At 41.2% G+C, this 27,731-nt stretch overlaps 1 protein-coding gene across 2 annotated transcripts in view; it reads left to right on the top strand.

Moving 5' to 3' along the window:
• The first annotated feature begins 5,062 nt into the window (after nucleotides 1–5,062).
• SNX10 (sorting nexin 10) overlaps nucleotides 5,063–27,731 on the top strand; it is a 35,298-nt gene continuing 12,629 nt past the window's right edge. The window contains exons 1-3 of one of the 2 annotated variants that reach the window (XM_050310633.1): nucleotides 5,063–5,136; nucleotides 20,462–20,517; nucleotides 25,691–25,777. In XM_050310633.1, the coding sequence (XP_050166590.1) occupies nucleotides 20,494–20,517; nucleotides 25,691–25,777 (111 nt within the window). In that variant the 5' untranslated portion in view covers nucleotides 5,063–5,136; nucleotides 20,462–20,493. Of the gene's footprint in view, nucleotides 5,137–19,699; nucleotides 20,149–20,461; nucleotides 20,518–25,690; nucleotides 25,778–27,731 lie in introns of those variants that run through there. The other variant, XM_050310642.1, reaches the window with a different exon arrangement.

Below are 27,731 nucleotides of genomic sequence, written 5' to 3'. Positions count from 1 at the left end.
TTTGTATCTACCTTGACTACAAACATCTAAGTAACCAGTATATAAACAGGGAAAATAGGGCAGCCAGCTCCTTGGCCTCTGTGCCTTGCATCCCAGTAAAAAGGGGCACTAATAGGAAGGGAAACTGGAAAACGATCATCTGGAATCCCCTTCAAGAAGATTGTTCTGGTCTCATATTCTACAAGAAACCAGTATACAACCAGTAAGAAACTGCAGATGCAAAACCAGCATCTGAGGCTCTTCCAGTCAACCACTGCTTTATGCTATTTTTACCTTCTCTGAAATAGTCACAAATATCAAGCCAAATTTGAGGGCTGTATATTTTGTTACTCTAGCTTTTGCTTTGGATGTTGATTTCAATTTGTCAGTCTGGAGGATTCATGAAAATAAACACAGTAAGTCTATGTTATTTTATTAAACCTGACTCAGAGAAACAAAATTAAACATAATAAAAATTGCCTAGAAATAAAGGGAGGAAACAATAAAAACCTTGTAAGAATCAAAGTTAGACAGGAAAGGAAATGAAAGTCTGTATTCCTTTGCTTCTATCAAATGTGTAAAAGAGGAGTCCCTTTAAAATATTTCTTTTTCTTTCATCCTTGCTTATTTTTACTGCAGCATATCATGCAAGTCCTGGCTAGACAACTCCATGCAACACCAAGTGAGCGGCAATGAATCATAGCTCTTTCTGATGGTTTTCAGTTTTTAATACGGCATTTGGCTTCCACTCAAGTTCAAAAGATGGCATACGGATTTCTTTAATAATTCTTTTCTTCTCATAATTTTATTCTTCATACTAGAAACATTGAGGCCTTTCATTTTACCATGTCTTCACATCAGATATATGACAGAAAACTGGAATCACTTACGAGTAAAAACGAAAAAAAACGAAACAAAAAACCCAGTCCTTTTTCGTCTTACATGCAAATCCAAATAATCCTCTCTCTCCCACAGTCTGACCCACTTTTGCTTGGGCAGACTTTGTGCTTCTAAGCCAGGCACCTTTGAGACTGCAAACTTAGCAGATACTACTGAATATGAGAGCACAGCACTTGCAAAATCAAGTTTCAAGCTACTGCAGTCATGGCACTGAAATGTCCAGTGTCCTGTCAACTTGCCTGTTCTAACCAAAGTCCTGCCTTAGCCATGCTCACATAAATGGAGAAGCCAAAGCTAAGAGTTTAATTCCTTGAGCAATTTTAGATATCAGAACATCTGCCCAAACTGCATGAGGGAACACCCTATTCACAGGTAGGAATATTTATCACCATACATACTTGGAAAATGTTTAGCATAATTAGCATAAAATTATTAGCAGGACGTCGGCAAATGTGTTGATTTCATGCTTTATTACAAATAAGCTACAGAGAAATCACTACTTGCCAAACACAATGGGACATCACAGCTGAAGAACGACTTATTTTCCACCACAGAACACAAACCACTAAGGGGAAATATTTGCTGAGTTCCTTCTTTTCTTCTTCTCACTGTTTTTTTAATCCTTACACTTTACACAAGATGAAAGCATCAAGCATCTTTACTGAGAGTTTTTCAAAACTGCAGTCATTGACACAACTCTGCACTCTTTATTGATGCTTCCTGAGAGTAACACCTAAAATCCCACTGCAGCCTAATGCTAATGCATAATTTCCCCACAGGAAGGGAATTATAGGAAAGTCTTAAAAATATTTTTTTAAATTTTGTGTCCATAGTATGCCATGTGTCTTTGTTCTTTAACTCTAGTTCTCTAGTTCAAAGCAGTCTACCTTGCAAATTTAAGAATCTTCCTTTTTATCTGGAATTGTTCATTATTTGATCAAGCAGTCCAGACCCAGAGAGTCCTGTAGCATTTTCTGGATGCAGAAAGTTATTCATATCTAATGAAATATTTGAGATAACAAAATCAGTCACTCTCTGACTTAAGATAGGTCTATATTAGCAAGCAGCATGATGCCGACAGGAAAAACTCTGCAGTGCAAACGAGCTTCTGTGGAGGATGTGACCTTCACCCTCTGCATGCTCTGGAAGGTTTGTTCCACTTTGGCTTCATCAGTGATTGGAGTGCAGCTTTTTGTTATGTTTCAGGTGAAGCATTCCTTATGGGTCTTCTGGGGCTGCTCTACAAAATGAATCAAAGAGCAGGAAGGAAGGGCAACCAGAGATTTGCTTCAAACAATACATACGTCATCTGAAACAAAATGTTATTGTAGATGAAGGTACATTTAAGTTTACCCTTATGAATAAATGGATGGCCATAACTGTGGTAAGTTTAATCTGAAATAAATCAAACTGAGTAAAGATAGCAGAATAAAACCTTGTTTCAGTAGAAATTTCAAGAGGAAGCTGTTGTGGAATGAAGTTCCCCTTTTTTGGGGCTGAAACATGGAGAAAATACTTTATATAGATTCAATAACTCCCTGAAGCACAATTAGTTTATCACAACATGGAGAGAGAAGTTCTTGGCATAGAGGAGGAAGTCCCCCCAGACCAGCAGGTCAGCCAGGGCCAGGAGCAGGCTGTATCACTCATACCAGCACCACAGCTGCACCCTGAGAAATGCTCACAAAAAACCTTGAAGCCAATGCATTCTTGGACATCAAGCTTGGACACAATGCTACTGGCACAAAAAACCTGGACAAAAGTAGCATGAGAACTTAACAGAAAATACACAGGAATTTCCTTTATGCAAATTCTCATCTGTCAACAGAACTAAATTGGCAACACCAGTTCTCTGGTAGCAAGACCTGATATGTTGACCAAACTAAGCTATAGAAAGAGAAACCCACCCCTTTGAGGAAGTTCATCAAGGACACCTTGGACAGATCTTCCACAAAAGGTAGATATTATGATGACTGGCATCTGATCCTTCTGATGCAAGCCTTCCTATAAAAATAGGAAGCAAGAAAAGTTCTGTAGGAAGCATCATTCACATGTTCATTCTCCTGCTTGCCACAGTCATCTTAGTCTGATGTCTTTCAGTTTCCATTCTTTGCTGGAATATATCTGAACACCACATCGTTATGAAAAGTGGTGATTCAGTATGGCACTGAAGTGAGATAGGACAAAAACAGTCTGGAAAAGGAAATAAGGATTGAAATCCTACAAATAAGCAGTCTTTAAGTTTGAAGAGACCTTTAAAAAAAATTGTTCCCTGTCATAATTGTTCTTTAGATTTATTCATTAAGAATGCTTGCTTGCATAGCCTCTCTTTGCTAAATTTAACTATATCTAATTATGATTTTCTTTTGTTGGCAAAATTGTGTGGCTTAGAGGTAGAACTATTTCACTTTTATGCAGAGATAAGCAAGATTTACAAATCTTGCTGATGATTTTTTTTAATGCTAAAATAAAAGAAAAAGTTGATTTCTGAAAATGAGTTTATACTGGCAATCCACAGAGAGAGATTTAATTACCAGTTAGCCTCATTCTTTCCTTTCATTTTGGCCTTTTCCTACGCTGCTCTTTCCCTGTGAAGAACTTCTTGGACAGGGTGGTTACTCAGAGCCACTGCTCAGCACAGCATCTGACAGTAATAGCAAAAAAAAGGTGAAGTTCAGTCTTGGTGCTTTCACCATCCTACCACAAAATTTGCCACTACAGGACAAGTGCCACTCAGAGCCCTGCCCACACCCACATGGGGTTTCCATTGCCAGTGATGGTAAACCATTACAAAAAGTGGCAAATATTTTGTGGAAAAGCCTGATGTAGCCACCTCATGTAATACCCCCTGTAATTCTCTGTACTCTGTTACTGTGATTCAGCAGTTATTAATTTTGACCTCTACCTGTGTCTGTAGAGTTTTGCTTAAGGACTTCTATCAAATGAAAGCTTTGGGGTACTCAAGGCTAATTAATAATTATTTTCTTTGAGATTTTTTTATCTTAGAACTTGCTTCATATTTTGATATCTCATGGGAAAAAGTAACCCAACAGTTTACAGAAAAAGACGAATAAATGAAAAGATTATGGAGTTTCAGTATTTAGAAATAAAGTAAATATGTATTACGGTATTAAAATTATTTCTTTTTTAAAATAGGAGAAGTTGCTGGTTTTTATCTGTACATAGATAAGTAAAGATTACTCAAGCTCTTCAGAAGCAGAAACACCACTTCTTGTTGTAGCAGAAAATTAACTCCTTTCTTTCCACTCTCATTAGTGCCTATTTCCCAAGGTGCTTTCATTTATTCCTCTTAAAACAATTTCAGCACAAAGAAAGAGCCTCAACATCAAGAGACAAGCATTCTCGCAGATAAATGATTTCCCTCAGCTTGCTAAGCTCCTTTTCATAAGCCAGATGCCAAAACCCAGGAATCCAAGGCTCCAGAGTTGTGGCATAAAATCACCATACTATTATGAAAAAGATCTCTAAACATTGGCATATGATGTTAATTGTGTATTTCAAATCCCTCTGAGATCTTTAGCATCTAGCCACTAAGGAAATAAAATTACTAGTGTCTTGATTTCCTGAGAAATCAAGTGCAGCTGAAAATAAACCTTTATGGCAGATTTTACTTACTCTTAAAAAAAAATTAATTGACTTATCAATCATGGAATCACAGAGTCATTTAGGTTGGAAAAGATCCTCCAGGATCATCACGTTCAACCTTTGCCCCATCACCACGTTGTCAACATGGCATTAACTGCCACATCCAGTCATTTCTTGAACACCTCCAGGGATAATATTTTTTTTTCCCCCTTCTGAACCAAAAGGCTTCTAAAAAACCCCAGTAAAACCTGTACTTTCTTCATTCTGAGTAAGGTGCGTGATTAGGGTGCAACCTCATCAAGCGCATCGGGTGCCTTCAACTGAGGCGTTACAAGATGTAAACATCAGAGTCCAGCTCAGTCGAGGTGACTTGATCACAGGATGCAGATCTGATCAGGATGCAGATCACAGGGAATCACCACGCCCTGTTCCATCAGTGGGGCCCCAGGCCTCAGCACCCCTTCCCCCCCACACACACCCCTCTCGAGCTTTTGCGACGAACAAACCCTCTGTTTGGGGAAAGCCATTCTGTGCGTCCCCGAGTGTCCGGGCTGCGGGCGGGGCGGGGGATCGCGGCCCCGCCCGCCTGCGGTGACGCGCGGGCTGCTCCCGCTCTGCGTGCGGCGGCGGGAGCGGCGGCGGGAGCCGAGGGTGAGCGGGGCGGCCGCGGGGCCGGGCGGTGTCAGCCCCTCCGGACAGCCGGGGGTCACCGGGGCGGTGCGGGATCGCTGGGGCTCTCTGTGTATGTGTGTGGGTCTGTGTGCAGCCGCGGCGATGGTGTAGGGTAGGGCCGCTCTCCGCCGGTTCGGGTGACGGTGGGGCGCTGCCTGGGCTCGGTAACATCGGCCGCGGTCCAGGCAGCGGCTCGGGGAGCCCCGGTGCGAGCCCTGTCGCCGCGGTGCCCGCGGCGGCGCTCGGCTCCGCCCGGCCCTTTGGAGTCTGTTTGTTCCCCTGCTCTTTGATAGAGGGCTCCGCCGCTGTTTGCGGCCGTGTAAATGCCTACTCTGAGCGGTGACTAACGCCGGGCATGGGGAAAATTGGGTTTAAGTAATTACTGATCTTGTTTTAAACCGCCGCTTTTTGTTTCGCTGTGGCAAATCCATCGCCTTTGGCAACCGTGACTTTTACAAGGATGTGCAAAAGCTCCTCGTGTGTATATATATGTATATATATATATGTGTGTGTGTTGTTTTTATTGTGTATACACCTCATGCTTACTATTTTGTATACTAATATACAAATATATAACGACATATATATAACGAGTTCTTTTGTATTAAATGCATTCGTATTCTTTGTCCTATTTTGTTAGTCAGGAGACTGCCTTATTATTGTTTTTAAATTCTGTGTTAATCTAAATTAAGCAGCGCGAGAATTTTTGGGCGCGCACGAAGACAGCGTTTGGAAACAGAGCGTGCAATTAAAACTAACCGATTCATGAAGCAGAGGGAGTTCCAGTGAGTGAGAGTTGCTGGGTTTGCCATGGGACACGTTCTGGAGTTGGGCACAGAGGCACAGGGGCAGCTGCCTGTGCTTTTCCTTGAGGCGCCTGTGTTTGCTGTTTGTCTCATACGCACTCGCTGGGATCACCCCCCTGGAGACAGGCAGTCGCCGTCGGGGCAGCACAGCAGGCTGGGGGTTCTCACAGCCCTTCAAGGATGTGGCAATTCTAAGCAAATATTGCCTAGTTCTGCTAGCAGTGTCGAAGGGATAAAGGCAGAGGGAGGTGTGGAGCCAGGCCATGGAGGATCAGGGTCTGACCCGCTCGGGTGTGTTTGGGGCCTCCACGCCACCCATTGCCCAAGGGAAGCAGTGGCTGGAGGTTTCATTGCCCGCTCTGCTTCTCACATTGACAGAAATAGCTCAAGTGAAGGGAAAGGTCTTCCTATTTGTTCTAGGGACAACTGAAACTGAAAGTAAGGCAAGGCAGGGCTTTCCTGAAAACTGGACTTCCTTTAGAAAAGTGGAAATGCCAGTGTTTTCTGTGTGTAGAAGATGGCAATAATAATTACGACTGACTTAGCCTAAGGTATTCTTTATGATACTTGACTTGAAATCCAAGTGTCTCTTGTTTACCATATATATTTTTTGTTGAATATAAGGAGTATTTACCTTCTAATGAATTTAAATTTAAAAATCTTGCGTTGGTACACTGTGCTTGTATTCATATAAATAGTTTTAAGTATTAGCTTTATTATAGATTGTTATTGTCATTATTATTTTAAATTTTATTTGGAAAATAATTATATTTCAGTATTTTTTGAAAAAGGAGAAAAATGTTCTGAAAATACTACTACTAAAATGTAAAGATTTGTGCTCATTTACCATTGCAAAACATAAGTTGCCAGCTTGCAGATGTGCTTTTCCAAAATTAGCTGTTTGTGATACAAGCTGCTGCAGTAGTTTTTATATTTGAATAAGATAGTAATTTATTTGAACCATGTGGTTCATTTATTTATTTATTAATTATACAATTAATAGGGGATGTTTGTGGTACAAACAGGGATAGTTTAGTAGAAAGCTGGAATAGCATCACTTCACAGTGTTACTGTGTTTCATGAAATACTACCTAGATCCTGTCTCAGCAGACTTTCATTTTTCTGGTTTTCCCTCGTTCCCTGCCTGGCAGGCAGACCTGCGTAAACATTACCTTTACTCATCGAGACCCTTCTCTCTCATCTCTTCATACACTTAGAATTTGTTTTCAGCTGTGCTTTTCCACATTAAGTCCTGAAGAACAGCTGCTCTCAGGCAGTGTCACTAACCAGCCTTGGTGTGCCTGCTTAAGCTAATTCTGTGATCATTGCATGCCCACAGGGATGTGATGTTTTTAGCGTAGATGCAGCGTCCAGGTCAGTGGTGCCCTGCTGTGCCACCAGCTCCAAATGTCCTGGGACTTCCTTTCCCGAGCACAGTGCCATAAAGTGCAAAAACTACTGAGGATTTGGGTCAAACCGTGTCATTCTCAGACATAAGAGGAAGTGGAGCATTAAATCAAGCCAGCAGTTGGTAAACATGTGATGTGACCTCTTGGTAGCATTGAGCAGATGAGGACCAGAACATGATAAGGCTGAAGGCTGTGCTACCCAAAATTTTAGAGTTCATGCTGCTGCTCCTGCATGTGGAGCTCTTACAGAATAGCTTTTTCCACCCAGAAAAATGTTGTGTCAGTCATCAGTTTAAATGTTCCTGTATCCTGTTTCTAGCTAAGGAACCCTAGAGCACCTTTCCTTCGTACTTCCCTCCTTCCCCTGGTGGCTTATTTGTCCCTGCCATAGAGCAGCATTGCCTTTGGCCCACGGGGCTAAGCCTGCTGGTACAAAATGTGCTTGCTTCAATGTGGTGTTTCCCCCTGGCCACCCATCTCCTGGTCTTCTGATGCTGTGGAGTGAGAGATAGTGTCAAGAGTATCAATTCAGAAGGTAGGGCCTTTCTGACTGTAAAGGGTTGAATCAGTCTTGTAGCCTCATTTTAGTCACTTTTTGCTCAGTACTTTTACAAATTGTCATCATTTCAGGCTACTGCAACCTTCTCTGCTTTTATTACGCAATTTTGTAATTTCACCATGTGAAAGAAGGAAACACTTCTCTGGTAGGCTGATTTAAAAAAAAAAAAAGCAAACAAAAATCCAAACGAAAATAAAAGAACAAACCCCCCACTATAATAAACACTATAATCACAAAGCAAACATTTACTCAGCAGGATGGACTGCTGGGGGTGTTTCTTGCTTCCTGGAGGTAGGATAAGACAGGTGACAGCTTTGGTGTGTCATATCTCTGCAATGTGTCACAGGGATCTTATTTCCATGTGTATGATATGCAATATGCATAAGATTTTGGCTTTTGTAAACATACAAGTAAAAGAGATCTCGTTAATTTAGGATATTGTGATTTTTTTTCTTATTATTAAACTTCTTGGATATTTTTATTATCTAAAAAAACCCCAAAACCAAAACCTCAGCGACTTTTTTGTTCTTCTGATACTAAAAATACAAGGGGAAGTGTACAGCTGTGTGTCCTACAGGAACTTCCTGGCTTCTTGGAAAGGTAATTCTTGGAATAGAAAAGCAAATCATGCTACGCGACTACATACACAAGTTTGGTGTGTAGTGTTTGGCTTTGGATCTTTGTAGCATTGCTTGCTAAATCTCTACACAGAACTTAAGAATGAAAACAACTTCCATAAGCATTCTTCTTCCCCAGCTTAGAGGAAAAAAAACAAACCCAAGGGAATCCTTGATTAATGTGTTTACAAAATGTTCATGTTTTGTATATAGATATTAAAGAACAAGGAAGCAAAAATGAAAAGCTTATCATGTCACTTCATTGGTGGCTGCTGGAGTGGTCGCTCCACTCACACAAAGCAGCCTGCCATCGTGATATCCTCGTTGGCAGAAGCTCTCACTGAGTCACACACTTGGTCAGCAGCTCTCTGTGCTCTTAAAATCAAGCGTTTGTGGGAGGGAAAGAACAAGCAGAGAGACTGCAAAGACAGCCTGGAGCTGAAACCAGTTGCAACAGCCCTGGCAGAGACCAACCCTCCTGGTGGGAGATGTTGCAGATGGAGCAGGGTCTCCTGAGCAATCCTTCCCCACTGCACGTAGCACCAAAGCACTGCCTGTGCAGCGTCCAGCAGCTTGGGCACGGATCAGTTGCCTGGATGTGGGTGACTGGTGCCTTTCAAGGTGACCATCCAGAGGGATCCAAGACACCTGTATGAGGCTGGCACCCTGACACATGACCTAGAGTTGATCCCCCTTTTCTTGGGCAGCAACTGAAGAGTAAGTAGGACACCTTGTGAGCATCCACGAAGACACAGAACATTCACGTCTAGCTGAATCTGAATCCTACTTGCCCAGATTTCTGCAGACCAGGGCGAACAGTGGTAGTTTTCGTGAAACATAATTCCATGATACAGCTATAAATGATCCTGCATTTCTCACAGTATTTCTCCAGGGATCCTCTTTCAACTTGGAAAACTTCAAAATAGTATCTTTCTTCTCGAGGTCTACTTAGTGATATATCTTCAGAGAATCCTTAAATGTCCTCAGGGCTCCTGGTTTTAGAAATCAGTTTTTTTCTGACTGTGTTGGACATGTTCTTCACAGAGTGGGGTCTAAAGGAATCAATAGCCCACACTGTCTGCCAGCCTTGTGCTGATCCTGCACTTGCAATGTTGTGAGTTCAATTGCCATGCGGGCCATTCACTTAGGAGTTGGACTCAATGATCTTTGTGGGTCCCTTCCAACTCTGAATATTCTGTGAATATCTTTCAGTACTTAGAGGACAGTCACATAAATAGCATACGCACTACATTCTTGCTGGTTTTCTTCTATTTTGCTGAAAGTCTACAGTTGAACAGGGTATGTCTTTGGGTAGATGCCGTGCTCAGGGTGTCCTTAGTACGTGGGCACTGCATGTTGTCCAACTGGCACCTCAGCATGACTTATTTCAAACTGTCTCCCAGTATGGCAGATGAGTTTCCCAATAGACATGAAGCTTACAAAAAACATTTGCAACTCAGTGTGACCCTGTGGGCCTGGCCCAAAAGGAAGTACATGATTGGTTTGAAGAGAGTTTCTCTTTGCTCCATCTTCTTTACATGACTGACATTACAGCTTGCCACAGAGCTGATAAGCAGGATGCATACCAATGAGTTCCATTTGTTTGAGAATAAATAAACCAACAATGATTTTGATGTGGATCTTCTCTCCAGCAAGTCTTGTGCATAAAGAGAGTGCCATTTATTTTCCATGCCTGCTTTTTTGTGGTATGAAGAAATTCCTGTTTCTTCATACTGAAAGGATTTGTGGCTTAAGAAAATTACTTCTTCCTTTCCCTTTCTTCTCTACCAGAGATATCGAGGAAGATGCACTCACTTACAGGTAAAACTACTCTTCAAAGCAAAACGGATGTTCCAGTAGCAAAGCATCTGTTTTACTGTGGAGCTGACAATGAGTAATTTACCCTGACTTCTGTTTCTGTGCTGCCAACACATCCTTCAAGTTCCTGCCCCTCCTTTCCCTCAGGGAAGCCCTAACTGCTCACCTATCTTTCTTCTTGTGTACAGCAACAGTCACCCGGTTATAAGTTTGTGCCTTCTAATAGTCTCATCATTTTAATTGTGTAATGGTGATATATGGTTTTAAATTAGTCATAACTTTAGCTTCTGTTTTAATGAGCTCTTCAGTTGTCTTTCCAGAGGGGAAGGCTTTGTTTTCCCAAGAGCAGTGTGCCTTTTCCCAGAAGAAATGAATTTCTCCTAATGAGATATGAAAAGATGAGGTGGTAATGGCGATGTTGGGGAGTGGCTACAGAAAGAAGGAGATATCTACAAGTCTCAGGCCCTGAAGGACATGCTGATAATGCCAGAGCCTATGACGTGCCAGGCACTCGTGTGTATAAATAGTCACATTGGCGTGTAGTGTCATTGTGGTCATGCTTGCCCTGAGAACAACTGAATCTAATAGCCTTGTCTCTCATGGCACAGCCAAAAGATACCCTCACGTGTCCTCAGACATGGAAATAATGAGTCTGTTTAACGCCTGTGACAACAGTCGGTCTGCTCCTCAAGGATTTATGATGATGTTGCATTCGTTAGATCTCTCAGGTCACTGAGTGCAGGTATGACTCTTTGGAGTTGAATCAGCAGGGTTGTTGGGGAGACAGGAAGGCACATCCCTTACTCCAGATGAGGTAAAGCCCCTTGTCTTGCCCTCTCCGGGTAGACAAAGGTAGGGGTTCCTGTGAAGATGGTTAGGAAGGCAGCCAAGTGCCTGGCTTAAACAGTCCTTCCACCTGCCAGACCACCCAGCTGAGTTTGGGCAGTAATCCTCAAAGAGGATTTATGGCCAAAATATTATTTTGGGGATTTTATGAAGAACTGTTTGATGCACATAAATACTTGTGCAGAAACAAGGCCTTCCTAATCTGCACATCTGCAAGGAAGCTTTCTGGTTGCTATTTTACCGTCACCACATGTACATTTGGAAGGAAGATCTGTTTGACCTGCTGGCCAGAAGAAGGATGTCTACGCTGGGTGTGTAGTTGAAGGCTAAATCTTAGAGTAGGGATGCAAGATCCAGCTGAGGTCTTTTTTTGTGAGCTTTCCACAGCTGAATCACAGGCATTTAATGCAAAACCCTGGGAAGTTGGTGTTAATAGTACAGACCACCTTACAAAGAAAGCAGTTTGATTTTCTCAGGAAAACTACCCATCAATACTTTCATCAAACCTTGTAACTGATGCAAAATAACTGTAAAGATTATTTGGAGTAGCATGGATTACCTTTAAGAAAACATAAAGGCAATCTTAGGCTTCACTCAGGTTGGAAAAACAGTAAACTGTAGCATATGTTCATAAGCAGTGATTTTCTTTCAAAAATGATTCTTCCATTTTCTCCAGGATTTCCAGAGCCACAGATCTTTTTTTCCAAGGAGAGTTTTTCACTATTAAATATCTTCTCTTACAGTAGTAGGTTTGTTTGGAAACATAAGGCTTTGGGATTTACAGCATCTGAACAACACTGCAACAAACATTAGTTGACACTACAGAATTATTTTTACCGCCTGAGGATCACTAGAGGTCCTGTCATTCAAACCTTGGGTAGTAATTGACTTGTCCTAGACATCTGAAATACAGGTCTGCTGGCAGTGTGGAAAAATCATAATTGTGTCTGGTGCATATGATTATCCTTCACTGGATTTCTAGCAAAACTTAATTCTAATGAGAACTGTCTTTTCTCCATAAGATCTCCATAAACTAGATAACTTTCAAACCTTGAATAGCTTTATTCTGTCTTTAATGTAAATGAAATTCTGGATTTCAGCAGTCAGTCAGTGGCTAGCTTTTACAGTTGCAAAAGCTGTGTTGTTTTTAGGCTTGATGACAACCATTCTTGTTCCTGTTCTCCTGCTGGAACAATAATACAAACCCTGTCAAGGACAGTGCTATCCTTATATAGTGCTTTCTGAGTATGTAAGGCACTTGCCTTTGTATAAAGTGGTGCAGGATTTCAAACTCACCTGTAAGGTGGAATGAGGCCTCAGTAATGGTTGTTTACATCTCTGGTTGCAGTAGTGACCCAGTTGTATCAGTGCTACAAATGATTTACTGGCAGTGACAGAGTAGGCTGGATACCTGCAATGGGACTTCCCTCTGTGGGCTTCCAGCTGCAGAGGATGTGCTGTGACTGGTACCTTCTGCTCCTCTTCATCTGGGCCATTCATTGAGTTGCCATGGCCCCTTCGACATCGCTGTGTTTCTACAAAACAGGAGAGCTGGACAGAATCTCTTGGTGGTTGTCTGATCCCACCAGCCATGGGATAGATGTTTATTATGTAGTATTTTTATTATGCAGTATTTTAAATTCATCCATACATAATGTGTAGGTTTCAACTGGTTTAGCTAAGGGAGTGATTATATGAATTGACACTTGTTACACTTGTTCTGTTTTAAGACTGGCCTGAAGTAGGTCTATTTAAGTGAACTTGGAATAAGCCTCATTTAACACAAATCAGTTTCATCTCAGTCCATTGTTTTCCCATAGGCTTGGAATACAAAATCTGTGCATTCTGGTCATTTAGGCAGCACCTGCTCCATGAGTGGGAAGTCTTTCTCCTATTGAAGGCAGAAGTTGTCCTTAGACCACTTGGTCTACTTGAATTAATTGCTGGAAAAACATCACATGGGTTTGGGCACTGTGAAAACAAGCTGTGGGCCGTATTTGTCCTGCAGGCATTAGGTTTTCTACCTTTCCTTCTCTTATCACTTGACTTTGAACCAGGGTTTGTTCCAGGCTGATCAACATCTTCTTTGACTTGGCTGTGATGTCAGAGCAGTCAAACCCAAGTGCTGCTTTTCTTTTCTCCCTCCCATTTTTGTATGTTTGACGTCTCCTACTGTTCTCTCACAACTTCTGATAGAAGTTTACCATACCCAAAATGTGCCTCCTGTGCCAAGAGTTGGCCAAAAGGTTATGTCAGCCTTATAAAGTCATGCTGCAGCAGTGGGGCAAAAACAACTAAAATCACATCTTGACATTTAGTAGGCACAAAATAAATGAGAAATAGAAAATCCAGGGACGTGGGTGAATCACTGATTTTCCACCTGTTTTTCTTATTGGTCAGTCTCATGAAAAGTTCCTCTTGCCAAAAGGTGTTTGCTTCTCAGAATTGTCTTCTTTAGTAATAAGTAATATTCTTTAAAAGCTATTTACTTCTAAAATACCTTTTTGAGGCTACTGGTATAGGCTAGCACAGAAAGTGTACAAAGCCTGTTGAACAAGCAGTCTGGCCAGTTGAATTCATTGTTAATATACTCGTAAGTGGTTAATTTGATGGTCAGTAGATCCAGCTCACAAACTAGTACAATATGTGGATGCAGCTACACAGACACACACCACCAGTAAGGTTCTGTGGTAACAGTGGGCCATCTGATGCATTCTTCAGGGGAAGAGAGCCTGAAGGGTGAATTGCCACCGTGTGAAAGACTGGACATCTGATCCAGCTGCACTGCTGCAATGATCCCTCATGGGCTTGGTCAACTTAAAAGACACAAGAAACACAGCAGTTTGAAGAGAGTTGATCAAAATGCTTTGTGGGCACACTGTATTGACTGCACATTTTCCTGTCTTACCCACTGTTTTGAGCTGCAGTTATCCAGACTACTTAGGATCGATCTGTCTCAGGATTACTGCTAGTTACTGCTTAACTATTCATTTTAGTTTTGTGTGTATTTGTGCTTGGTCTTTCCCAGCCATCTCCCCAGACGCACGTCATGAGACTGGGACTTCTAATTCTGTGGGTATGGCCGAGACTTCTCTTTTGCTTCACTTTCCTCTCTGGGGACGAGACCAAGCAGTAGCACTTCCTGGATCGGACCAGGTGGCATGTCACAAAAATGGCTGTTTTGGTAGAATAAGCAGGAGGTCTGCAGCAGGACGGAAGCCAAGCTAAAACACGCAGTGCTAAGTAACAACAATTCGATCAGCAGACAAAAATTGTATCGTAAATTAAAAGAGTTTGAAATGAACAAAAAAAGAGAAGTTTCTGGCACGTGAGATTCAAAATGTTCCAGTGGGTGAGTCAGGAAAGGAGGGATCAGGTGATGGCAGCATTTGAGAGACAGAGAAAGAAATGTTGCAATAACACTGCGTGGCATTGGCTGAATTTGCTCTGCTTACTCAGCAGCAAAGATACAGCTTCCATCCGCCCTTCTTTTCCTGTAATAAGTAAAAATTAGTTACTGCAGACAGATATCTTGAGGAAGATGCTATTTTTAAGGCAGTTTAATTTTTGGGAGAAAGACAGACATACGTTCTCTGAACCCTTCTTCAGAAGAAGCATTTTATATTTTTCTTAGGAATTTAATCTGTGTTTTGAAGTGCTGATAATTTAGTCTCTCTTTACAGCCCCCATCTTGTTGGTTTGTAATCCAGCTTGTAAAAGTAAAAGCTGTCTGATGAGTTGTTTGTAACTAGCATCATGTAAAACATACCTAGGGGTGGCTTATCTGTCTCTGTTGGTGTATCTAATAAAATTTGTGTATCATTTGTGTGTGCACAGTGTGTATATCTTCACTCATTACTTTTGTAACTGAACAGAACTCTCACAGGGAGACATAAGTGAGAGTACTATGTCAGGTACTATGTCAGCAAGTGGTTTTAGCCTGGAAATTACTTGCTTTTTTCCCCTCTGTTTTCAAAAGTAGTTTCAGTGCCAGTGGTGTGCCCTTTCTGTGTAAGTACAGTGAGAAGCCTAGTGCTTGTCCAGTATTTTCCATCTGAAGTACGGCTGTAGCTGAAAGATGGTTGAATTTGCCAGACTGCTAAGGTTGCTGTTTCTTCTGAAATTGGTTTCTTCTAGCTCAAGGGATCTCAAAAGCTCTCTGGAGCAAGCATGCTTCCTGAAACTTCACCTTGAAAGTTGCCAATGCTTCCCTTCAAAGACTGCCTTACATCTTTATTGGCCTTCTGAAAATGCCCTAGCAAAAAACCTGTGATCCTTTATGCCACAAAATCATTTCATGTAGTTTAAGCTACTTACTGTGCACCATAGTAATTGGAAAGAGTAGCAAAGGCAGGCTCACGTGGCAGACCATCTTGACAGGCTGCCTGGAAAACACAGGAGCCAGAGCTGCAGGAGAGTTTTGAGTGGTCCCCAGGTTGTCTGCAGCAACTGTGGCAAGCATCAGATAATTAGCATGAGAAAGTCTGACAGGTACTGTTTTTCAAGTGTCTTGACCTACAATTACCATTTGCTAGCCGTTGCCTGAAAGTCCTAGCTCCCAGTGTTAGCCTTATCAGTATTTTCTAATATGAGAAAAGTGAAGTAATAGTTGCTCTGGGATCAGCAACCCACTGAAACTGCAGAACATACATACAATCCTTTGGTTGAGGATACATCTGCAATTTGAGACTGAAAAACAAACAAACCAAAACAATCAAACAAAAGAAAAAGAGGATAATGAGGAAAATCTGATGCTCTCTCCTGCTGTGAACAGATTTCTTAGCACTTCTTCCTTGTTTAGGCTTTTAGAGGTTTCAAAGAAGCTTGGCAGGTGAGTCATGCTGCTGTCCAGCAATATGGTGTTTACTTGAAGCAATTCAAAGCGTGGCATAATACCAATGTAATTGGAAATCTGTGACCCACACCTGACACTGTAATCCATTTGATGTATTTATTTTGGAGGGGAGAGGGAAATTAGTATGTTTGATTAACTCTTTGATTCTCAGTGTCCTCTGAAATACATGAAAATTTCTTACATAGTGTTTTGGTTTTGGGGTTTTTTTAAATGAACCAAATTAATTCTTTTGGTAAAACAGGTCTTAATAGCTAAGAAGATTGCAGGACAAGGGCATGGCTGACTGGGGAGAAATGCTAACATAATCGTAAAAGAGAAACTGTCTTTTACCTGGTGGCCATAAACAAGCATTTAGCAACCAAATGGACTGAAATCCCATAGGAAAAGAGCAGTTAACTAAGCCTCTTGGCAGTGGAGGATGGACGTCAGAATTTCAAGTGCAGCTGCAAACACGTGGTTTTTTTGGCAGTGCGTTTCTTCATGGCATTGTGGTTGGAGGGAAGGTGTATGAATTCTGTCAGTGGTTTGGAAAGCTCTTGTTCTTTTCAAAGCAGTTTAGACAGTGTGCTTGTTTCCTGCTCAGCAACAAAGTGGTTCTGTTGCTACTGTTAAACAACACTAATGAAAGGGGTACCTTGAGCCTGGAAAGTGAGATGGATTTGCTAAATGGGTACTTTATTTTGTTGACTTCACTAAACAATCTGTGCACCCCTGCCCGCTGTGCAGAGTTTAGATGAAAATGCTGATGTCTTTTATATTCTTTTCACTTCTGACGAGCAGACCCTTATGGTGATTTGCTGAGGAAGGGTGAGGGGTCATCAGAACAGATGAAAGAAAGGAAGATGCTCTGTGACCTACTCAGTCTGGAGTACTGAGTACTACTCAGTAGTACTCTGACCTGCTCACCATCTGGTTCATGGACAGTGAGGAACAAAAGGGAACTCATGACTCTGATCAGCACAGTTGGGTTGACCCCAGGTATTAAAGTGGACCGGGTGAAGTACAAGGCATTTACTTATGCTGAGACTGAGTTTCTCTGGATGGACTGAAAGTCCCTGCTTGGGCAAAAGCAATTGAATAAGAATTTTCCCATCATCAAGATGGGATAACCGTGATAGCCGTGTACACAACTGCTGTAAATGCCAAACTGTGTTATGATGTGGTCAGTTTGGCATCACAGAATGGTACACTTTATACAGGCAGCATACATTTATACACACATAGTTTTCGTGATTTTCCCCTCAAAACATGGAAATAAGCATTCAAAGTGTTGCCTGTTCTTTGTACTCTCAGGTTCCAGAGTGAGTCGCCATCTAAGTCACTGCTGGACTAGATGGACCTTTCCACTGATACATACAGTATGTCTGATCTTAGGATTTCAGGCAGTTTTTTTTCCATAAACAAGTTAACATTGCTTTTCCCATTTATTATCCTTTCATTTGAAACCTATAGTAGTATTTCATCCATGCTTCTGACTAGCTTTGAGTTAGTACTAAGTGGGGATTTAGTTCCTTTATTTCTTCCTCCCTTGCAACAGCAGTGACACAGATGCCTCTTGGGTCCTCTGATCGATGCAGGAGCTGTTGGGAGATGCTGTTTCTGCATCGGTGACTTTCCCTACCAGTGACTGACCTTTAAGAATTAGTCCAGAATCTGATGCTTCTGCAAATACAGTGAATGCTCCCCCAAAGAAATTAGGAATCTTATCCCAAATCTATGTAGTAGTTATGTTTTAGCATGGAATTGAGTTTATTATAGTTGTTTTTTGAACTCTCCAGAGCTGATATGTTTTCTTATTTATTATTCCTGTCCTCCCCCTCGCACCATCACCCCTGCATGTGTATCTTCCTTATAAATCCATATGGATCACTTGCCTTTCAGGAACATAGTGCAGTCAGGTGCATATGGGCATGTTCTGTGATAGTGAACTCCATGAATGGATGCAGCTGAACTCTCTACAGGCTTTAGATTCAAATTATTATTACTCTTTGAGTCTTGAATAAGCAAAACATAAAATGCGGGAAAGATCTGAAAGCATTTAGAGATTCAATTTTCATCCCTCTCACTTGGTCACACTGAAGCCCTGAATAAAAGTTTCATTTGATACTGATGATGGGAACAACCTTGAAAGTGCAGCCGAGGGCTTTGTTGTGACTGGATAGTGCTTTCAATCATCACCAAGGTCTGAAAATAAATCACACTTCCCCATTAAAGTGGTCATTTAGTTATATGATTAGAAGTAACCAAAGGTGTGTGGATGGATGAGCTGAAGATCAGCATTCATCCTTGAGGGGAAACACTGGCCACATGGAATCCATCAGCACTCCCAGAGCAGAAAAGCACATTGCATAGACCACTGCCCAGCAAGGAGTGAAATAATAAAATTTCAGTGCAACTAAACACAGCTACTAGTGAGGCAGCCAGGAGGGTTTCATTTGTTCGTGCTGTTCTGTTGTCATGGTTTTTGTCAGTGCTACAGCTTCAGTTTTGATCTTGCGGTTTGGAAATGTAGGGCAGAACTTCCTCCTTTAAGAGCAATCCATTTACATGATAAAAGGGTTTCTAAATATTAAATTACATGTTTTAATTTAGATTTTAAAATATAAATAAGCTCTAAAATATTAAATGAAATACAATAATTAGTATTATTTATCTATTAGCCTGAAGAAGAGCACAGCAGTTTATCTGCTTTCTCTAAGAAAAGCGCTGCAGTAATTGGGTTTGTTCCTCACTTCTTCCCGATTCTCTTTAGGCAACAGGAAGTATGGCAATTCATCCTACGTAATCTTTTTGCTTTGGGGTGGTGGTGGTTGTTGATATTTGTGGAGCTGTTCCCTGGTAGTTTTGTTGGTTATGCAATTAAGAACCGTCAAAAATATGTACTGCAAGGAGCAGTTGATATACTAAGTATATGAAACTAATTAAAAAAAAAAAAAAAAAGGATAATGGATCAAAAGCAGAACAAAAACATAGACGAACCAATGGATTTTTTTCCCAGTAATGCCAGAAAGTGTTTTATCAAGACTACAGATCTACCACTACCTTTTTTGATTCTTTTTTCCTAGCAGTCCTTCATTTCACTGTCAGAGGAAATTTTTTTTAATGACCAAAAAGACCAGCAGCCTTCTGTTTGTCTTTCTGATGGCTGCTTCTCTCCGTCACTGCTATTTTGGGTAGTTTTTTAATCAAGCTAAAAAGACAACTTCTTAACAAAAGAGTTGAACTGCTCTGCTTCACTGGCTTCTATGTGTGTTAAAGAAGTCCCCAAATATATATCTTGCTACCAGACAGAATATTGCATTCAGTGTGTTTGCAAGTGGCTGCAGCATGACTAGGCAATCTTGCTGAAATCAGTGGAAAAGGGCAGCTTTGGGGGGCTTGCGTTTCCATTACTGATTTTTTTTTTCCAAATTACTTGATGATGAACTGATGTATTTTAAATATTTTAGGAAGCTTCTTCGTGTTGAAATATTAATTTTTTTGTCACTAAAGATTTAAAAGTGGAATGGCCGTTCAGAGTTTAAGCTGTTCTTTCTAACCTGCATTAGCACATAACTCGGTCATTAGAGAAACAGATGAAAAAGTGAAATGTATTATTTCAGCCTTGTCATTCACTAGCTGTGTCAGGAATGAGGTATTTTGGGCTTGCATAATTTCTTACTTAAATCAGTTTAGAGGCAGGAGAGAAACACGCTGCAGAATTTGATGGAATAAAGATATATAACTGTGAAAAAAATTGAATTGCCATTTTGAAAGGAACCATGACGTATTCAACCAGAGCAGAAAGGGTGGAAAATAACCTCAAACTATATAGGTTTACAGCTATACCCAGTGGGAAGAGATTGGTCTGTGATGTGGGCTCGCCTGCAGGATCCAAGCTGTTTGTCTCTCCAGTTCTCTCCATTTCGGGGAAATGGTTGAGAGGGGCATGTGGTTGTGTTGACTCAGGTGTTTTAGAGTCTCTGGACTTCAGCTGCGGTCACGCAGACCTGTGCTTGGGCACCTGGGAGTGAGGTGCAGGCAGCACTGCCTCAGCTGTGTTTGTGCACTGGGAACGCTGGCTGCTCAGAGCTCTTGGGAGGTGGGTGCAAGGATGAGCCCTGAGACCGCTCTTGGAGCAATGAAGAAAAGCAGTGACTTCAGAGATGGACAGGCATCACTGGACTGTCATGAATGACAAATACAAACAGAAAGGGACTAGCCCAGTGCTTCTAAAATGGGATTTAAAAAAAAAAAAATAATGCGTTCTGAGGTACAGTTAATGCAAATATGTTTTCTAGTATATATGGCACTAAGCCTGGCTCTTTCCACAGTCTACTAGTAAGTAGCAAAAGTGATAATGACCTTTAAATAACTACTAAATGCCAATCTAATGTCTGTTCTGTTTTTTTTAGGTGGATTTTTATTTTGCTACATACCAGTGAATATGACACCAAAACATGAAAAGCAGGTAAGTCATGTCTAACCTTTAATAAAAAAGTATTCAAGTTTGACAGTTGTGGATTGAATTTCATTAAGGTTCACGTGGATCAGGGAAAATTGGCTGTATTCTTCATCCTTTTAGTTGCCAGGATACAGAATATGCTGCAGTGATGCAGTGCCAGCTCCTTGTGTTAGAGTTTGATGGAAGAATCAGTTGTTCGTTCAAATAAGTGACTGTGCTCAGACACTGAGACAGGAGAGGAGGACTTGGATGGAGTCTTCTTTTCATCAGTCTTTACATATTTTCTAGGACATAATGGTTGGAGCTGGATCTGAACTCTGATTACCAGTTGAGTGGACCACAAGTATCATACTTGCTCTTGTTCTCTTTTTCTCAGTTCAATGAACACCAAAAGTTTAAACAGATTTTTTTATCTCAGCTTATAGTCTCTTATCAGCCTTATTACACAGCATGTGCGGAGTGAAGATGCCAAAACTCCCAGTGTGAAAAGCCCCATGTCCTTTGTGGCTGATCCTTTTACTGTTAGGCAATCTGATGGGATGTGCTATTTTTCTTGGAAGCTGTGTGGAAAATGACTCTTCAGGGGTTATTGACTAATCAGATGTGTAACAAGAGCACAAGGTTATCACCTGATACAGTCCTGAGCTCAGAGATTTGAATTAAAATGCAGCTGGAATGATTAATGTAAATAATCAACCAATGTGAGATGGTTTATATTCCACCTCCTTGTGGTAGATTTTCCCCCCATATTAAAAATAGATATTTCCATGTCAGATTTCCTATTTTCCTAGTAGGAAAATGTTAAAGAGACTTTTCAGAAACACAAGTTTTGTGGTCAAATTCTATATAGTAAAGCTTCTGACTTATCCTTATCTCTAAGCAATCCATTGCATTTTGAAAAAATACATCCAACAAGAGAAAGGAGAGAGGGGGAAGGAAAAAAAAGGAGAAAATGAAAAGAGAAAGACTTCTTGTGTTTGTTTCAGCTGCCCTTTTGGTGTATTCTTCCTTTTGAGGTAAATACAAATGGGAACATTTCGGCTTTCTGTGCTTGTGCCTATATGACCTCAGTGCTGCCCTTTTACTCTGCAGTCAGCACTCATGTTCTTTGCATCTTTGATCTATAACCACGAGGGAGAAGGTGTAAACCAGGTTTAGATGTCACTTTGGCCATTTTTTCAGTGACTGTAACTGCTTGGACTACGCCCAGCCTTGAGGACAGGGTAGCAAAATACCATCAGTGCCAGGATTAAACTGGCTGTTTTAGCCGGGAATTAAAAGGCACATCCAGTCAGAGAAACTGCTCTGCAATTCGTGATTGTTAAGTAGTTATGAATACTTTTGCTGCAGATTTGAAAATCCTGAGTATTCATGAGGATGATCTATATCAAAGCTATAGCATTAGCAGTTTGGACAGGAAATGTTTTGTGCTTAATTTAACAGTTTGCAGGGAAAAGGCATAAATGGAGATGACGCTTCAGTAGCTTTCTGTTGAGTCTGTATTGTACCTAGTGCAATAGGCCTCCATGCCCAAGGCTGGACACTTTGAAGTGTCAGCAGTAAATTCTGGTTTGAGAGAATTGTTGCACTGAAGCGTTAGAGGACACATATCATTCTTGAATGCATGATATACATGCATGTGTTGTGCCCCTCAATTTAAAAAAAAACAAACCAGCACCATTAAGCAAAAAACCCCAAACAAAACTGAAAGTATAATGTAGTTGTTGCATAATAGCTAGATCTGCAATTCTGGAAAAACCAAGCAGCACTGGGTGGGAGAGGGAGCCACCTTGGAAAGGATTGCAGCTGGCAGAAGTAAAAAGTCCCTGAAATCTTGTCTCTCTCTGGGCTGAACTTCCCATGTTGTACAGCTGGTCTGCAATCCAGTTTTGTGACAAATAAGTTAGTCTTCAAGTGGGCTGTAGGAGGAAGAGGTCTGCATCAGCTCCCTTAAGTGCCAGTCCATTACTTGAGGATAGACATGTCTGTAGAGAGTATCCTGATTTTTATAGCAAGATAGGGAGGGAATGGAGTATATACAGAGGATAAAGGCAATTATTACCCAAAACTGCTGTAATCTTGTGATTGTTTGTGACCAGTGAATGCAGGATGGGCTGAGCATAAAACAGCAATCTCACAGAGGAATATTCTGCCACCTGACTCTGCTTGCACCCTAACATAGCCTATATGTGAATATTGGCCTTTACATGCATATTTTCTAGGGATACAAAAGCATAAGTACCTTTTCTGTGACTGGTTCGTCATTTATACTGGACAGTTCAGTCTGCTTTGATTAAATTAATGCTGTTTTCCCTGGGGGATCTTGTATCCTGGACAAGAATTAAGGGTCAAAGGATAAGGAGTAGTCTACACGTGCAATGACACTGTTTCAGAGCAGCAGAACCTTTGCAAGGGGAATTGGGATTAACACTTCCTAGATTCATGAGGTTTCTGGGGGAAGTAACCCTAGGTCTTGAGAAAGGCTGTACATAATTTTTTATGTCTAGTTGCTTAATGTTTATCTTGCTTCATTCTAAACTCAGAATTGACATTTTTTGGTAAATAAAGGGGAAAAAAAGGAACTTCTCTGAAATCCTGGTGTGTTAAATCAGAGCTGTCAATGATTTTATGTGAGGACTGCGGTTTGCTGAGGTGCTCTACTGTTCTGCAGATCATTTTTGCTCTTGGCTCAGTGCTTTACTGCTTAGACACCTGCCTGCCAGAATGCCTACAGCAGGTCTCCTTTCTTTGGTAGGTAGAGTGTGAAGGGCTTTAACTTCCTCTGTATTGAAACTCAGTGATTAGTTAAGTGCGAGTTAAAAGAATACAAAACTTTTTGTGTAAATCTTGTGGCCTGGAATGATTTGCAAGGTAAGCCATAGCTAACCCACAGCACATCCATTAGCAACTTTTGTATAATAAAGGTTCGAAAGAAGTATTTTACTTCAAAGACTATTTTGATTCTGTACAAGGGACAGGGTTATAGAAGGTTACATGGAAATGGAGTAATTTGGGGAACCTGGTCAAAAGGAAGGTCAGCAACAAGCTGATACAGCAGTAAATGAGAGGAAAGGGCTTGAGATCAGATTATAAGCAGGCTGACTGCAGTTGTGACTCCTGGGCTGCAGCAGTTGAAGGGAGGAGGAGAGCAGCATGCTTTTGGAAGCTTCCTGGCATAACTCCTGTTCTTCCTCTTGCAGAACTGATGCATTTAGTGCTCAGCAAAGACAAGACAGTATGTTTAGAAGTGGTTGGAGCTCTGCAGAGGGGTGGGACACAGGGAAATAAGAGTTTGGGGAATACAAAAACTTGGGAGAACCTAAGACTTTGGATATGAAAGTATGTTACAGTGGGTCTGAAAGTATACTCTGTCTCTATATGTATGCCAAATATGGTAGATAGTGAGGCAGGTGGAGAAAAGCAACCAAAAAATGGTTGTCTCTCCTATGTCCAGCACATTGCTCATGATTTTCTCGGGAGTGGGAATAACTTCCTCATGCCTCCCACTGGTGTTTTTGTAAAAGTAAAGGCATGACCCTCAGCTGGTAGAAATGATTACAGCTCTGTTCATTTGTTCCTCTTGTGTCACACTGGCACGGGGTTTAAAAGCTACAGAGGAGAATTGGCCCTCTGGTGCTCTTCAGTGAGGAAAGAAGCAGCAGAGGTTGTGGGAGCCTTTCAGATGGTCTTTCTTTGGCAAGGTACTCATGTTACTCACCAAAATGGTATCCAGCAGTAATGCAGATAACACTGCTGTGACTAGGAGCTGGACTAAGTGACATAAAACTGTGGGTTGTGTCCAGCCATCAGGCACAGCCTGAAGCAGTACCACCTGGAAATCAGAGTGGTAAATGACTTAATCCAGACCTTGAACACCTCCCTACCATATATTGAGTGCAATGGCTGTTCAGGGAAAAATGTATCTTTTCCTTTCAAGGTTGTCATTGTTCCCCTGTTGGTCCATTGAAGGTTGCCATTGGTGACATGTTGAAGTGTGTGGCAGGGGCAGAAGACTTGTCTGAAGAGAGAAGCTTTTATTTTGTTGTCTGTGGTCTGGGCATGGGAAGACACATTTTGAGAGTTTTCTGGTTCAAGATTTCTTGATTTATGCAAATATGTACTAAAAAAAGCATGTTATTTACCAGAGACACTGTCATTCCTCCCACAGTCGAATCCTGTACCTGGAGATCTTGTGCAGTGCCTTTCTCTCAGAGGGAATGGATCTACAGCTTAAAGGGATACGTTTTTCTTTAACTGAGTCATTGCTAAGTGGTTGGCTTAGCTCTTTGGGTGAATAGCTTATTTAAGCAACTGGAGTAGGGCAGCCTGCTTGTTTGCTCCAGAATAGAGGGTATACTTAAGCAGTTTTGACCTTTGTATTTGAAAGGAATCTTTTCCATCTTGTTGTCAATATGCAGATTTAGTAGGCTTTTTGGTTTTTGTTTTCTGTTTTTTCTAAAATACAAGTTTTGTCATTAGCTGAGGATACTTGGGAGCGTTTAATTCTTCAGACTCTTCTGACTCCCCACTAGGGATGATGAGTTACATTACAGTAATGCACACAGGCCTCTCTTTCTCTTATGGAATCCTTCTAAGTTATTATATAAATGTAGAAATTACAAGGTAATAGACAAGATATGACAACTTTTACAACAAATACTCTATATCACTGTCTCCCCAAAATGGGGAATTATGCTCTACAGTGCAGCTGTGTTGCTTCCTTGGACAGGTGGATGGGCAGATTGGAACAGAAGTGCCCAAGTGCTGCATCTTCGGCTGTACTCTTTGTGATTGTTGATTACAAGTGTGGGAAAAGCCCGAAGTACCTGCCCAGTTCTCCTTTACATGTGTGGCTTTGAATGTTAGGTTTTTAGTTTGTAGCTACCGAGATCACGCCTCCCATGCATGAAACATGTATGAGTTTTCACAGTATTACTTAATCTGAAATAGTCCTTTTCAGATAGCAGTTTGGCAGGGAATTTCCCAGACATGTGGTGTAGCTCAGATGATTCATTGCTTTTTGCTTCTCCATTTATAGGGTTGCAAAATTCAATAAAACAGCAGTTCGGCATTTAATCTGAGCACTGTAGTTTGTGGAACAGGAGAACAATCAAGAGAGTCTTTAAGTCTGCCTTTGCCTTCTGAAATTAATTGCTTGATTTTTATTATGCCCTTGCAGGAATTTGTAACTGTCTTGGTGAGAGACCCCAGGACACAGAAAGAAGACTCATGGCATTCTTACATAGACTATGAGATATTTATTCATGTAAGTATAAACATATCACCACAGATTCTTTGGGCTCTTATTGCTGTTTCTGTCCAAGCCAGAGTTGTCTTTGGGATATTAGTGAAATTTTCTGCATACTACTTCTGCATGGCTAGAGATGCAGTGAAACAGGTACGGTGGGTTGACCAATAGCCATGTAGGTCAATAGGTCTGGCAGGGTTGGAAGTTGGACCTGTTTTCTTCACATGTGCATTCCACAATGTTTTGCAACAGAGATGACTTTTAGCTTTACTTATCAGCCAGAAGACTGTCACAGTCAGTGATATCTTACCGTTACAGAACAATGTTGATGTTCAGGTATTGGTGGGAAAAAAACTTTCTTTTAGAGTAATTATTTGATTATTTGTACTTCAAATTCGCCTCATTTCTTTTTGCCAAGTTATTTTGTTGCTGCAAGGTGGTTGTTTTCAGCATACCTTGACATTCATATTATGCTAGTTTAGTTTTGCTTGGGTGTGTCAAAGAACTGCATTTGGGTTTATGATTGTAGTCCACCATATGTAATGGAAGTGCACCTAGAATTATGGTTCTTGTGTGCCTTAAATCTGTCCTGTAACTAACTAATCTTGTTTTCTTGATTGTTCTTTGGTGGATGTCATATGGAAGGCGTTATCCTGACTTACCAAATCTAGATCTAGGGACTTTAACTGCAGTGTAAAATAATTTTTTTGTGAATTATGTCTACTATCAGATAAGAATTTGAGAGCACCAAGTTAGATGGTTAATGCTTGGCACAAGACCAAAAGCATTTCCTTCCTGTGTGGAAGAGTTAAGCATTCAGTGTAACGAAAGCAAGCAGTCAAATGATGACTTACTAAATGTCTGTGTTGCAAGTATTTCTCTCCTGTGTAGCAATCAGAACTGTGAAAATTTTACATTTTGCAATTTACTTCAAGTGCTGGTTCCAAAGCAATTATATTTTTGATTTCTGGTAAATAGAAATTCTGCGGATTTGGCAGGGTGGGTGCTGTATTACTGTTTCACTGGCATTGGTGCCTCTGAATAGAAGAAGTGTATTACTAGTTTTCTCTGCAATTGCAAAATTGGGGAGATTGCATTAAGATCCAGCGTGTTGTGATTCAACCCCACCTGGCAACTAAGCACCACATAGCTGCTTGCTCACTGCCCCCCTGCCCCACCAGCAGGAGGGAGGGAGGGAAGAGAACTGGAAGGGTAAAAGTGAGAAAACTCATGGGTTGAGATAAAAACAGTTTAATAATTTTCAATAATAAGAATAATTATTATCATAATACTTATTAAAAAGGAAAATAACAAAGAAGGATAAAACCAAATGTGATGCAAATGGAAATATTTGGTCACTACCAACCAGCCAGTGCCCAGCCAGTCCCTGAGCAGCGGCCCCAAGCCAACCTCCACCCTAGTTTATTGATAAGCATGACACTATATGATATGGAATATCCCTTTAGTCAGTTGGGGTCAGCTGTCCCAGCTGTGTCCCCTCCAACCTCTTGTGCAACCCCAGCCTGCTCACGGTGGTGTGGGATGAGGAGCAGAAAAGACCTTGGCTCTGTGCAAGCACAGCTCAGCAATAACAAAAACATCCCGGTGTTATCAACACTGTTTTCAGCATGGATACAAAACACACCCCATACCAGCTACTGTGAAGAAAATGAACTCTCCAGCACTGGGCTTCTGTGAAGCTGTTAAGCATCAGCTCAGTCTCCTACCACCACAATGCCAGGGCTTTTGGAGACTAAGTCCCTAGGTCAGTCCTACTGTGCAGACCTCTCAGTGGATTGAAATTATTGTGTCTGCCAGGCTCTTAAGCCAGCTGAGTTCCTCTTCTACCTGGCTCCTAAAACATTTGGCCTCTTAAACTGTGAGGTATCCTGGATACTCCTCTGTTTCAGAAAGCTGTCATCTTTGTGCCCTCTACAGTCTGCATCTTCTGGAGCTGTGGCTCCTGGCAGGT

This window comes from Myiozetetes cayanensis, unplaced genomic scaffold, assembly GCF_022539395.1.
Source record: "Myiozetetes cayanensis isolate MyiCay16 unplaced genomic scaffold, myiCay2020 scf1, whole genome shotgun sequence".
NCBI lineage: Eukaryota > Metazoa > Chordata > Aves > Passeriformes > Tyrannidae > Myiozetetes > Myiozetetes cayanensis.
The sequence above is the reverse complement of the archived record's forward strand: the minus strand, read 5'-3'. Positions and strand labels throughout refer to the sequence as shown.